The following is a 12,370-nucleotide window of genomic DNA, read 5'->3' as shown; positions in this document are numbered from 1 at the left end:
TCTGTCAAAACTTTCAAAATACCCCTTCAAAAAATATCCATCAAACACTTTATTAGTTTGTGACGACTTCGCCGGAAAAGGTTTAGTGTCAAAACCAGACTCACCATTAGCTAACATCATAACTAAAGTCAGACATTACCATTTAACTGTAGCAATACTTATGCAAACATGGAGGTTTTTAGCTTTAAACATAAAACGTCTCATAACTGACTTCGTTATCTTTCAAGGTTTCTCACGTTATGATATTGAACTCATTTGGAAACAGTCAGGTATAACATTACCTTTTGAAGAAATTTGGGAAGCATATAAGTCTCTCATCTCTCCTCGTTCATACCTTGAGATTCATATCATGACTAATACCATTAAAGTCAAAAATATTCCATGGGAACGACCAACATTGTTTTAAAGTTTAACCTTCAATTGACTGATGGTAAACAAATTCAATGCATCTCTGTCGCCATTTCTGTTAATATTTTTGCTGTCATTCATATCATCCACTTCCCCATCCGTTAGCTTTTGAGGATATGCGTTAGAATAGCTGTTCTTAAATGAAGGCTTTTCACCTTTGAGAGCATAAACTCTATAACTTTCTGCATACTTTATGTTTGAACCTCCTGAGCCATCATTGACATAAATTTTTATAGGCTTCCCCCTTTGTTCATGTTCCTGCTTCTTCCCTTAGCTCTTTTGTTCAGTAGTTCTACATCTTTATACACAGCACCTGTCTCAGTGAATTCAACAATATTTTCATTCGTTAGCTTTACACTCAAACCCTTGTCGAGTATATTGTTCATTTCATACATATAAAAGGTTTTTATTCTATATGAAATGAGAAGCAAATCCATCTTAGCTGGTGCCGTTAATGTTCCAATTGAACCAACATCAAATGTTGACTCACGAACGACAAACAATATTGTCATAAAGAACTATAGTTCAGAGTGTTTGAAAGAAAAAGAACCAGAACTTAAGTCGGTGAATTTAAACACAGCTTCAAACGCTAACGCTACATCAGATGTTAAGTTAGAGTATCCACCACTGGACCAAATTCTTTCAAGAGAAGCCAACGACAACCCTTACACAAATGTTCAAACAAATCCTTCAGATAACGTAGACCATTACCTTCTTCAGTTGTATCAAACTATCTTACTCAAAGACGATAAGAAGCTTTTGACAAATCTTATAAGCAAGAACCAAATAATTCTAACAAAGGAGGACCTTGAAAATGTTATCTCACAAATAACAGGGAAACAATGTGTCATTGACTATCTCGACCCTGAAATCGAATGCTGTGGTCAAACTCCACTATTCATGAAAATAGGTAACATCCGCATCATTGAAACACCAGGAACTACAGGAGTTGAGTTTAAGTATAAATATTCGAATGAATATACAAAACTTTCAACAGAATATAAACTTTGTTTGAAATATGTTTTAGTAAATTAAAGCAGTCAGGACCTTCGGTCTTGGCGCTTTGCGCCGTCAGTCAAAAAATTTCAAGTTAGCAATTTGTAATATCTATCCAAAACTTCTTCAACAGTATCGAACTCATCTTCATAATGCAAACCTAATCTTATTGACTTGGTGGCAGTTTTCACTAACACAATATTTTTCTGTTCTCTTGACTGACATAACTAACTCATTTGTTTCATCAAACAGCAACAACCAAAGTTCATGACCTAATACATAACATTCATACTTTATATTTTTAGCTCTGAGTTCTCTTGTAAGCTGTTGCATTTAATATTTTCTAAAAAGTCAACTTCAACAGTCATTCGCACTGGTGCCTTCAGTTCTACAGCTCTCCTTGAAAGTCAACAAGTCTGAATTGCATGTCTTTTAAATTATGAGGACTAATGCGAACCCATTTACCTAAATGAGTTTGCTATGACAGGAACGTTTGGAATGAACATTGAATTGACTGCATAACAGAAGGATTTATATTCTACTGAACCTTTACTATTAACTCCTGAAATGCCTGTGACATTAGCTATTTTAGACTCAATGTATAACAATTACCATAACATACGTATGGAACAGATTTCATCTCAATCGTTTTGTCAACACTTTTCAAAGGAAATGTCATATGGTATGCTCCCAGAAGCAATTGAACTCTATGACTCATTCGTGTTATCTTAAACTCCTTCACACAACTGAACTTCAATGTTCCCTCAGAAAGAGAGTTCGACATCTATGTTGTCAATAGTTTCTTCATTTATGAGAGTATCTATGACTCCAGCAATTTTATCTATTCTATACCCAGCTCTGTTAGGAAATGTTATAACACTTCTTTTGTCATCTATTTCAATCTCTATGAATTTGTTTCATCTGTTATGACAAAAGTTGCGATAGTATTGAAGTCAACAACTCTGAAAGCAAGCGCTTCATTCTGAAGACCTAAGTTTGTTTGTAGCTTTACTGTCCCGTATTCGTTGGGTCTGTACTTTGCAAATAGAACAACATTTTATTCTCATTAAAATATGACTATTGCTGCATATGCGTATGAAACAAATGAAGCAAGAAGAGCACATGAACTAGTAAATGAAAACTCAACTTTAACAGTGGAAGGCAATGATTTAGTCATTGACGATGGAAAAACTAAAAAAGTCATTGATTTCGATACTTTTAACACGTATGACCCATTCATTACAATAAGTAAAGTTCCTATCATAAATGATGGAACGGTGCAATATATAATTCTACAGTAGATGCCTCATTAGTGAAAGTATTAAATGTTCTCATTGAATTGTTAAAGAGCTTTCGATTTGACGACAACATTAAATGCCTAAAGAATTTAGTCATGAATGAGAAACAAATTCTTGGCGTTGCTGGTAACAGTAAAGATGTACACCTTATGACATTAGAATATTATAACGAACATAAAGATGAACTGAAAGGAGAGAAGGGTGACACCGGACCACAAGGACCACAAGGAATACAAGGAATACAAGGAATACAAGGACCTCAAGGCGAGAACGGTTTGGATGGTGTAGATGGAAAGGATGGAAAAACTGCTAAATCATGGATATGGAACCTTATAAATACTGGTTTAACAGCTGCTTCATATGGAGTTCTTCAATACCAAATCGGAAAGATATGGGCAGTACTTGGTGAAGAAGTTTTAGATGAACGTTAAAATGCTTTGAACTTCATTTCAAATGGTTCTGATACTATTAAAACTTTATCTGGTTGGATGCAAGAAACAAGGAGTCAAATAGATACTGTAAGACGTATAGCAAAACAATGCACGTACAGGATTGGATACTTTACGAGAAGCACAAAATACACTAAAGGAAGCAAATGATATTCTTGGCTCAGTATCAGACATGCATGAAGATTGGCTTAAAGGTATTGACAAATCTTTCAAAAATCACAGTCAGTCTATTGCTGACTACAAGAAAAGTATAGATTTTACATAGTGCTATGACGTACATGATGGAAGCATAAGGAACTTACTTAATGCTAACAATAACTTACCAGGAACTATTAAAGCATTTATAAAGTCCTTTGTAAAACCCGGTGCTCTAACATTTAGGTCTTTGAGAGCAAGAGCATTGAAGTCAAGAGATGCAGAAACTCCAACAGAACCTACAGAAGGAACTGAAACAACAGAAACTCCAAAAGAACCACCAAAACCAACAGCTAATGAAATATTGTTCGAATATTTTCCAAGGTACTTTGTTCTCATTGCATACATTCAAGAAATACTTAAGAAAGCAGACTTGACTTTAGGAGATGATGAAAGTTCTGTATATCTTTCGTTCCAGTTTCAAATAGCAGAACTTTTGAGACAGATATGCTTAATGTATGACAACATCTCTGATTTCACAAGATATGATGACGACCATGACCCCGAACACGGTGAAGAAGAAGTTTTACAAACATCCATTAAGACAGGAAAGGTTTTAACTCAAAGTCTCATTATTGACACCAAAGATGGCGAAGTGGACGTTCTTCAAGAGCTGAAGAAAAATACTTCTTCGGGAGGTGGTGGTAGGCATGAACTTGAAATAAATGAGATAGAAGAGAAATTAGCCGAAAAAGCAGATAAAAACCATGTTCATTATATAAGTTCAGACGAACAGATTATAACGGACTACCACGGATATTTAACACAGGATGAAGAAGTGAAGACGAAAGATGTTAATGAAAGAAGATATAAATTCATTCGTGCTAAAGGTTATGCATAAGCTGTACTGTACAGTATGACACTGGTAAAGCACCAGAAGCATTTGGTTATAACAATGAAATTTATGCCTCTACTTTCAATGTTAACGGTGTATTAGTTGAACCAAGATTTACTTTGAGAGTTAAGGCAAAAATAACGTTTGAAGATGCTATTAAAAGTAAAGCTGACAAAGTTGAACTTGAAGCAATGAACAAAGTTTTGAAATCTCATAAACACAATATCTCCGATATAATTGAACTTCAAGCTACATTAAATAATAAAGCTGACAAAGAACATACACATAAATCCTTCACTACTGTTAGAGCAGACGACATAATATTGAACTATACCCTTGGTTCAAGTGCACCTTTAGAGAATCCGAGTACAAGCGTAAAAGATACACTAAACTCCTTAAATAACAAATGCACTAATATTGAAGGACATGTCAGAAACTTTGAAACATATGAACTACCAGCAATGTTAGATAAGAAAGCAGATAAAGAACATACACATAACTCCTTCTCAACTGTTGCTATAGAAAGTATTGAAGGAACGGTTGACGGAACTGATGGGGATGCATTATATTGTAAACCTCCTAACTTTCCACAAGGTTTAACATCGAATGAAAACATAACAACAAAGAAAAACATTAGATGTAAAAATGTTTATGTCATGAAGGATGAAAATAATATTAAATTCACTGCTCAAGATTTATATGATAAGAAGGCTGACAAAACAGAGCTTCAAACATTAAAGACTGAAATACTTCAAACATTATATCCTGCAGGCTCTATTTATACGTCAATGAACTCAACAAATCCAGCAAGTGTTTTAGGTTTTGGTGAATGGAAGCAGATTGTAGACAAATTCTTATACTGTGCTAGATATTCAAAACAAGCTGGTGGTTCAAAGAAAATTAAAGAAGCAAACCTTCCACCGCACACTCATACAGGAACGACAAACTTTTCTGGCGACCATATACACTCATTAAGAGACCATCCATTATACAACTCAGAGTATGAAGCCGGTCATGATGTTTTATCTCCGTCTTATAACAATTCAGCAAAAAAGACTTTTCGACCAACTGAACCAGGAGGCAACCACCAACATACTTTCACAACAAATCCAACAGGCTCGGGTGAAGATTATATGCCACCATTTATGACTGTATTTGCATGGTATAGAGTTCATTGAACGCGCTTGAGCCTAGAATAAAATCTTTAACTTTACATAAATGAGCTTGAAAGAAGTATTCGAACAACATCCATGGAGGTCATTTAAGAAGTTCAATGAAGCTGCAAAGAGTTGGGGATTTACTAACAGAGCTGAAGTGAAAAGGTTCTTTGACAAAAATGTTGTACATCAAACAAAAATAAAACCCTTACGACTACTTTTTACCAATTTACTCCAACACTCCTGACGCATACCAATTTGACACTCTCATTCAAAGCAGAAAAGGAGGACATAAACCATTCCTCATCTTCATTAATGTTAACACTCGTAAAGCATATGCATATCCAATGAAAAATAAAGGAACTCGTGAAGTGTTAAGAGTTTTACAAAAGTTTGTAGCAGAACATAACCCAAGTACTTTAACATCAGACCAAGACGGTGCATACCTCAGCAATGAAATCACAGATTTTCTCATTAAGCATAACATAACTCACTACACTACTGAAGACCATAACCATAACATACTCGGTATCATAAACCGCTTCATAAGGACGCTCAGAGATTTAAACCAAGAGCGAGACTTTACCGAAGAAACAATGAAACATTTTCTCGAAGTATATAATTCCTCAACACATTCTACAACAGGACATACACCAAATTCAATGACACAACAACAAGAAGAAAAGTATATACAAAAGAAACGAAGCCAAACACAAAATATCAGAAATTCAACACAATTACCCTCATTCCTGGTACAAAAGTTCGTGTAGTTCTTGACGACAAACCGTTGACAAAGAAACGTTTAAGGTTAAGTCGAAATTATTATATCGTAGACTCTACGCAAGGTAATGGATATCTTATAAAAGCTGCCGACGACTCTATTGCGTTTTATCCTCGACATAAATTAGTTGAAAGTAGTAATGGCAAACTTGCTGAAACCATTGACGAAGCAAAGCGAGGAGTGGTTATTGAAATACTTGACTATAACATAAACGATGACACTTATAAAGTAAGATATGAAGGAGGTGTTGAAGATGTTATACCATCTAAGAACTTGAGAGAGTCAAAGCCAACACATCTGGGACCATTAGAGCGGGAGTACTGGAAAGACAAAAATAAGCCAGAAAGAATAAGAACAGTCATGTATTATTAATGGTACCATTTATTTTAACATAAAGACGCAAAGCGGCGAGGACGAAGTCCATGACCAAAAATAATGTTTAGGGTAGATGGTTAGATCTAACCTCATTTCTACCCTCATTTTTTGTATTTGACGGGAATTAATTCCTGATTTCAGGGATTTTTTTGACGAAGTGCAAATCTTCACTTCGTCAAAAATAACAGTTATCTAACCTCATTTCTACCCTCATTTTTTGTATTTGACGGGAATTAATTCTTGATTTCAGGGATTTTTTTGACGAAGTGCAAATCTTCACTTCGTCAAAAATAACAGTTATCTAACCTCATTTCTACCCTCATTTTTTGTATTTGACGGGAATTAATTCTTGATTTCAGGGATTTTTTTGACGAAGTGCAAATCTTCACTTCGTCAAAAATAACAGTTATCTAACCTCATTTCTACCCTCATTTTTTGTATTTGACGGGAATTAATTCCTGATTTCAGGGATTTTTTTGACGAAGTGCAAATCTTCACTTCGTCAAAAATAACAGTTATCTAATGAAAAATGAAAGTTATTTCTTATTTATCTCATGAAAGTTGTTGGAAAATAAGTCCTGGGAAGAGTATTATAAGGCATTTTGTGAAGAATATAGCAACCGTCGGAATACAGACGGTTGGTTTTTATACAAAATTCATGCAGGAATTCTTGATGAAATCAAACAGGTTAGAGGAACGTATGTAGACCCAAGACTTATAAACTATATAGCAATGTGGGCTTCTCCAAAATATTGCATAGCAGTTGGAAAAATTATGGACTCCATAGACAAGAAAGTTCATGAGAAGTTAGATGAAGAAGAACTTGAAGATACAGTAGAGAATGCTAAACATTTGTTTGAAAAAGAAGTTAGAAAAATGTGCGAAAAACAATTAGAACATGAACGGGAGATATGTTATGGTTATAGAGATTCTCCATACGAACTAGACCAATGGGAACAAGAAGATTTAAAGAGAGAATTTAGAGAATATGAACTCGCTAAGGTAGCATTAGAAACTGCAGAAAAGAAGTTAAAAGTTTGGGGTCGTTTTGTACAAAAATATTGTGAGTAAATGAACTCATTATTTTTGCTGAATTCACCAAAAATAATGTTTAGGGTAGATGGTTAGATCTAACCTCATTTCTAACCTCAGCCGCTAAGCGGCGAGACCCAAAGGGTCTTGAATTTTCATGAATTTCCTTAAGATAGAAAAAATAAAGTTAGTTTTATTTTTATTTATTTTTTTATTTTGGATAAAAGATATGATTTCAACAATCGGCACAACAACAATTCAAACAACAGCACCAAATTTGTTAGTCATCAATCCAACATCTATGTTAGTAGAGATGAAAAGCTTTATTCCTTCTTCATATACTTTTGAAACAAAAATCCAGAAGATAAAGCAAGAACTTTTAACAAGTAATTTAGACTGTACCGCACAGGATGAAGAAAATGAAGAATATCTTTATGACATGCAGGACATTATTGACCATTTACCCAAATTGCCTGAAATCCAACAACAAAAGCTCACTATTCCTGAATTCGATGAAATAGAAGTGAAACCAACTGACTCAGTAGAAATAAAGAAGTTCATACGAAAGGTAAATTATGAGTTTCTAGGATATCATTGCAACCATAAAGTTATGGACAAAGATTGCGACATGGTATATAAGAACATCTCTGACATATATAAATCTGGGGAGTTTAAGACATACGACAACTTTGTTTCATTAGTTGCAGAATGTGTATGGCAGATAAGAGATAAAGATAGAAGAGGTAAGGTATGGAATGAACAGATAAAACCAACTGCTTCAGATTTAAAGAAAACCATTAACGCCTTGGTTGTTCTAGCTGGTTTTATTTCAATGTATAACGCAAAAATGAATCCGCAATGTTCTAAATGTAAAGCAGCAATGAGGAAATATAACTACTCCGTCAAAGAGATAGAACGTATGCGAAACGACTATGCAGACTTAAAGAAAGAAGCAGAAAAACCAGCAGAAAATAAAATGGACATGTTAGCATTTCTGAACAAAAACTATCCAACTGCTGACGATTTCCTATTATCTGACGTCAAGAAGAAGTATAAAGAAACCTTCGGCATTGTTAAAACATTCGATGTACTAAAAGAAGAAATAGAAGCTACAAAACTGTTTAGAATCTCACGAATTCATAACGTATATCATGTAAAATGTTTATAAAATAACTGGGGTAGAAATGAGGGTAGAAATGAGGTTAGATCTAACCATCTACCCTAAAATATATTTTTGCTGAATTCAGCACAAAAATAATGAATTTCATTAGTTAGAAAAATAAAGTTAGTTTTATTTTTATTTATTTTTTTATTTTGTATGTAAGAACAGATATGTCAAACATTGAGTTTGAAACAGTTAGAAAGATAGACAATGACACCAAAGTGGTTAGAATAGGTGATTTAAACGTAAGATACTCAAAGAAATACAACAAATATTCTTTGTCAGACATTATATCTCCATCTGAAAAGAAAACAAACCACTGGGTTAGAAATGCTTCAACTCAGAAAATTTTGACAAGAAATCCTGAGCTTATGATATCGGTAAGATTCTATGGAACTACAGCATATCTCATCGACAAAAGTCTTATACCAATAGTTTTGTTATGGATTGACCCAGTTGTTGGATATAACTTCATAACTTATGGTTCATTCGATACGGAACGTTGCGGTGAAGGCTTACTTTATATCGTTCAGAAACCGAAGGACTTCAATACAAAAAGATATAAGATAGGAAGAACATATAATATAATTCAAAGATATGACTCTACAGTCAATAGAGTCAAGGTTGTGTTTGTTAATGATATGAGAGCTGCTGAAACAGAACTACTTGAAAAGTTTGAGAAAATGTATGGTGCTCCCATGAAAGGTAAAGAAACGTTTGAAGTAGATGAGATAGATAAAGCTATAAAATTATTTGACGAAGTTGCTGAAAAATACATGTAAAGCGTTTATTTTTGGTCTTTTGTGAAAGTCAGAAAATAACGCTAATTTTTTTCTAACAAAAATTTTTATCTTGTATGTAAAGACAGTAATGTCAACAACAGAGAACACAACAACAGTTATAGTCCATGAAGCTATAAATGAAGAATACGAGTACATACAGTTTAACAAACAACTCCGTCTCATTCGTTCGGTCAAAGACGATATGTACCAAATGCAAAGTATTTTGACAGCATGTTATGCTCCAGATACTAAGCTTCCTAAAGACTGGTTTAGGAACCAAAGCACTATTGAACTATTAAATGAAGCACAGCGAGACATACTTTTTTCTGAAAACAGTGAAGAACAGCGAGTAGGTAAAAAACCCCAGTCGCCAAAACTCTATGAAAACCGTGAAAAATTGCCAAACGGTTTGAGAGAGATATTATGTTCATAGACTTCTTGTAAATAATGTGGCACAATGGGCTTCAGCTCGTTATGCTTGGTATGTTTGTAAACTTCTTGACGAATTCACAGACAAGAACGTGAAGAGCTGGAAAAGAAACTTCAAGCAAAAGATGAAGTCATTGAAGCAAAAGACAAAAGCATTCAGAAAAGAATACCACGTTCGGTACCAAAGGAAAGGAAAAGAGTTATAAGTATATGATTTATACTGAAGAGTTGGAGAAAGAAGAAGATAAAGATATGGTTATGTTACATTTAGTCAGAAGAAACAACAAAAGCTTTTACGACCTTGCTAAGATTTACAAATCTGACAGAAACTGGTTCTATCGTGAAAACTTACCGATTTCAATGACACCGAATGAACAAATAAAGGAAATTGTCAAAAATACTCTTCCTCAAACACACTATGACATCAAAGGTTGTACAATACTTACATTCAAAGAAGACTTAACATTACTGAAGGAAAAAATAACAGAGTATTTTGACAACTTCAAAGAGGAAGAATAAAAAAATCTAAGCTAATTTTATTTTTTTATAAAATATTATCTCATATGAAAGAACATGAATTTAGAATATTCGGAACTCATGACAGAAGAAGAGAACGAACAACATGTAAAAGATTATGCAAAATTTCTGAAGACATACAAAGCATTTAAACAATATCTAAATGCTTCTAAAGATTATGCAAAATTTCTGAAGGTATATAAAGCTTATGAAAAAGTGTATGAAAAGTTTATACATTGGGGAATTGTTGTAAAATATCCATATGAAGACTAACCAAAAATATATTTTTGCTTAAATAGCTTCAGGGTCTATTTCTTCAACCATTTCACTTCCTTCGTCAATGTCAATAGAAGCTTCTTCAACCTTTGGTAAGAATTTCTGTATAACATCTTTGTTCGTTATTGTCTTCAGAGATGAAGGATAATATTTCACAGATATTTCACCCTTCTTATATTCTTTCTGTTCGGAAAGATTCATAGCAATACTGAAGAAGTCAATGTTAGAGTTCTTTATGACAGTATAATGAGTATCTTTGACATTCACGAAGAAACTCTTTTGTTTCAAAACTACTGCTAACTCTTGTGAAGTATAACGTTTGCGGTCAATGACGATAGCTAATGGTCTGACATACTGACCAAACTTAGATTCTTTCACAAACTTCTTGTTAAAGATAACATTAACGTTTGCAGCACCATTGAACTCATTCTTGATGGCAGTAGCGAGAGCATTGTATGAAAAGAACTTGCAATCTTGCATGTGTTTCATTAAAATAAAAATATTAAATTATTTTGAAAAATAACTTAAAAAATCTAATCTAATTTTTTCAAAAAAATATTTTTTTATTTCCTACTAAAGATGTATCGGAAGTTGTCTAAGTTAGAACACTCGGAAATAAAACAACTTCTTACAGAAGCTAATATAGATGTTGCAAAGCATTACGCAACAAACAAAAAAGCACTCGCTGACATCCTCAATGACTATAATGGTGCAATAAGTTATGATAGAATTCATGAGTTCATAAAGCCGCAACACGGCGAGGACGAAGTCCATGCAATAGCATTTCCTTTAAATGACGTTGCTATTGACTTATATCATAGACGTTCAGTACCTCATGAAGTAAGAAGAGAGATGTTTGACATAACAAATGCAAACGTTGGTGAAACAAGAAGAAGAGACGACACACTGAAACAACAGAGAAGAGAGATGTTTAAAAGTGCTATAGAACAAGTTCGCAAAGCTAACGATGTCATTCGTTCCATTGACGACAAACCAAAAGAAGGTGAGAGATGGTTAAAGAAAGATGAAGAGAATAGGAAGAGGAATGTGAAGTCAGGCAATAGACTCATTGACTTTAACATCGAAGCTTTAGATGAACCAAACAGAGACTACTTACACAAACATTTCGGTAAGGTTTTCATGAGACTCTTAGAGAAGATTAAAATAAACTCCCAACAAAGATGGATGGTATGTTATAAACTTGGTGGAAAGTATGAATGTTCTACGTTAAACCTCAATAATATTGGAACATTACTACATCAGCTCTTGAAGGAGAACTTTATATCAGAGATAGAAGCAAATGCTGCAGGTATTGTTGAAATGCACTATGACTTCTTCTTGACAAACATAAAGAATCTTACCGAAATAAAGATGTATGATTTAACTGAATATGAAGGCTTAACGATGTCAGATGTTAAGAAAGGAAAGCCACAGAAGCGACCATATAGAGATGAAAGCACACTGACAGAAAGACAGAAAAGATTATTGAACAGACTTAAACAAACAGAAGGAAATCCTTTGCAAGAAAATATAAAGCTCATTCTGAACAGTATTTATGGCAAAACTATTCTATCTCCTATTGAGTCAAAAATAACCATAGTAAATGACAAAGATGCTATAAGATATGCCATCAGAAACTACAACCATATAGTGAAGTTCGAAGGTTTGGATGGTTCAGA

General features: G+C 33.9%; 7 protein-coding genes and 3 pseudogenes across 10 annotated transcripts, besides 1 other annotated feature; 8 read left to right on the top strand and 2 right to left on the bottom strand.

Moving 5' to 3' along the window:
- Nucleotides 1–12,370: part of a mobile genetic element that runs on past both edges of the window.
- TVAGG3_0721960 lies at nucleotides 1,698–2,460 on the bottom strand (annotated as a pseudogene). Its single transcript has one exon. A coding segment is annotated over exon 1 (763 nt).
- Nucleotides 2,478–2,939, top strand: TVAGG3_0721950 (annotated as a pseudogene). The gene has a single exon. A coding segment is annotated over exon 1 (462 nt).
- Nucleotides 3,801–4,187, top strand: TVAGG3_0721940 (organellar and viral DNA polymerase type B; the record flags this gene model as incomplete). The annotated part of the gene is made up of 1 exon (XM_051244165.1): nucleotides 3,801–4,187. The coding sequence occupies one exon, from the start codon at nucleotides 3,801–3,803 to the stop codon at nucleotides 4,185–4,187; it is 387 nt and encodes a 128-aa protein (XP_051090752.1).
- Nucleotides 4,373–5,359, top strand: TVAGG3_0721930 (phage tail repeat-like family; the record flags this gene model as incomplete). Its single annotated transcript, XM_051244164.1, has 1 exon — nucleotides 4,373–5,359. The coding sequence occupies one exon, from the start codon at nucleotides 4,373–4,375 to the stop codon at nucleotides 5,357–5,359; it is 987 nt and encodes a 328-aa protein (XP_051090751.1).
- TVAGG3_0721920 (uncharacterized protein) lies at nucleotides 5,400–5,585 on the top strand (the record flags this gene model as incomplete). Its single annotated transcript, XM_051244163.1, has 1 exon — nucleotides 5,400–5,585. One exon carries the CDS (start codon nucleotides 5,400–5,402, stop codon nucleotides 5,583–5,585), a length of 186 nt encoding a protein of 61 aa, XP_051090750.1.
- TVAGG3_0721910 lies at nucleotides 5,925–6,491 on the top strand (annotated as a pseudogene). The gene has a single exon. A coding segment is annotated over exon 1 (567 nt).
- Nucleotides 7,269–7,565, top strand: TVAGG3_0721900 (uncharacterized protein; the record flags this gene model as incomplete). Its single annotated transcript, XM_051244162.1, has 1 exon — nucleotides 7,269–7,565. The coding sequence occupies one exon, from the start codon at nucleotides 7,269–7,271 to the stop codon at nucleotides 7,563–7,565; it is 297 nt and encodes a 98-aa protein (XP_051090749.1).
- TVAGG3_0721890 (organellar and viral DNA polymerase type B) lies at nucleotides 7,756–8,694 on the top strand (the record flags this gene model as incomplete). Its single annotated transcript, XM_051244161.1, has 1 exon — nucleotides 7,756–8,694. The coding sequence occupies one exon, from the start codon at nucleotides 7,756–7,758 to the stop codon at nucleotides 8,692–8,694; it is 939 nt and encodes a 312-aa protein (XP_051090748.1).
- Nucleotides 10,707–11,180, bottom strand: TVAGG3_0721880 (uncharacterized protein; the record flags this gene model as incomplete). The annotated part of the gene is made up of 1 exon (XM_051244160.1): nucleotides 10,707–11,180. The coding sequence occupies one exon, from the start codon at nucleotides 11,178–11,180 to the stop codon at nucleotides 10,707–10,709; it is 474 nt and encodes a 157-aa protein (XP_051090747.1).
- On the top strand, nucleotides 11,271–11,902 carry TVAGG3_0721870 (organellar and viral DNA polymerase type B; the record flags this gene model as incomplete). The annotated part of the gene is made up of 1 exon (XM_051244159.1): nucleotides 11,271–11,902. A coding segment is annotated over one exon (632 nt), but the record flags the coding sequence as incomplete, so codon positions are not given.

The sequence above is a fragment of the Trichomonas vaginalis genome, chromosome III (assembly GCF_026262505.1).
Source record: "Trichomonas vaginalis G3 chromosome III, whole genome shotgun sequence".
Lineage (NCBI taxonomy): Eukaryota > Parabasalia > Trichomonadida > Trichomonadidae > Trichomonas > Trichomonas vaginalis.
The sequence above is the reverse complement of the archived record's forward strand: the minus strand, read 5'-3'. Positions and strand labels throughout refer to the sequence as shown.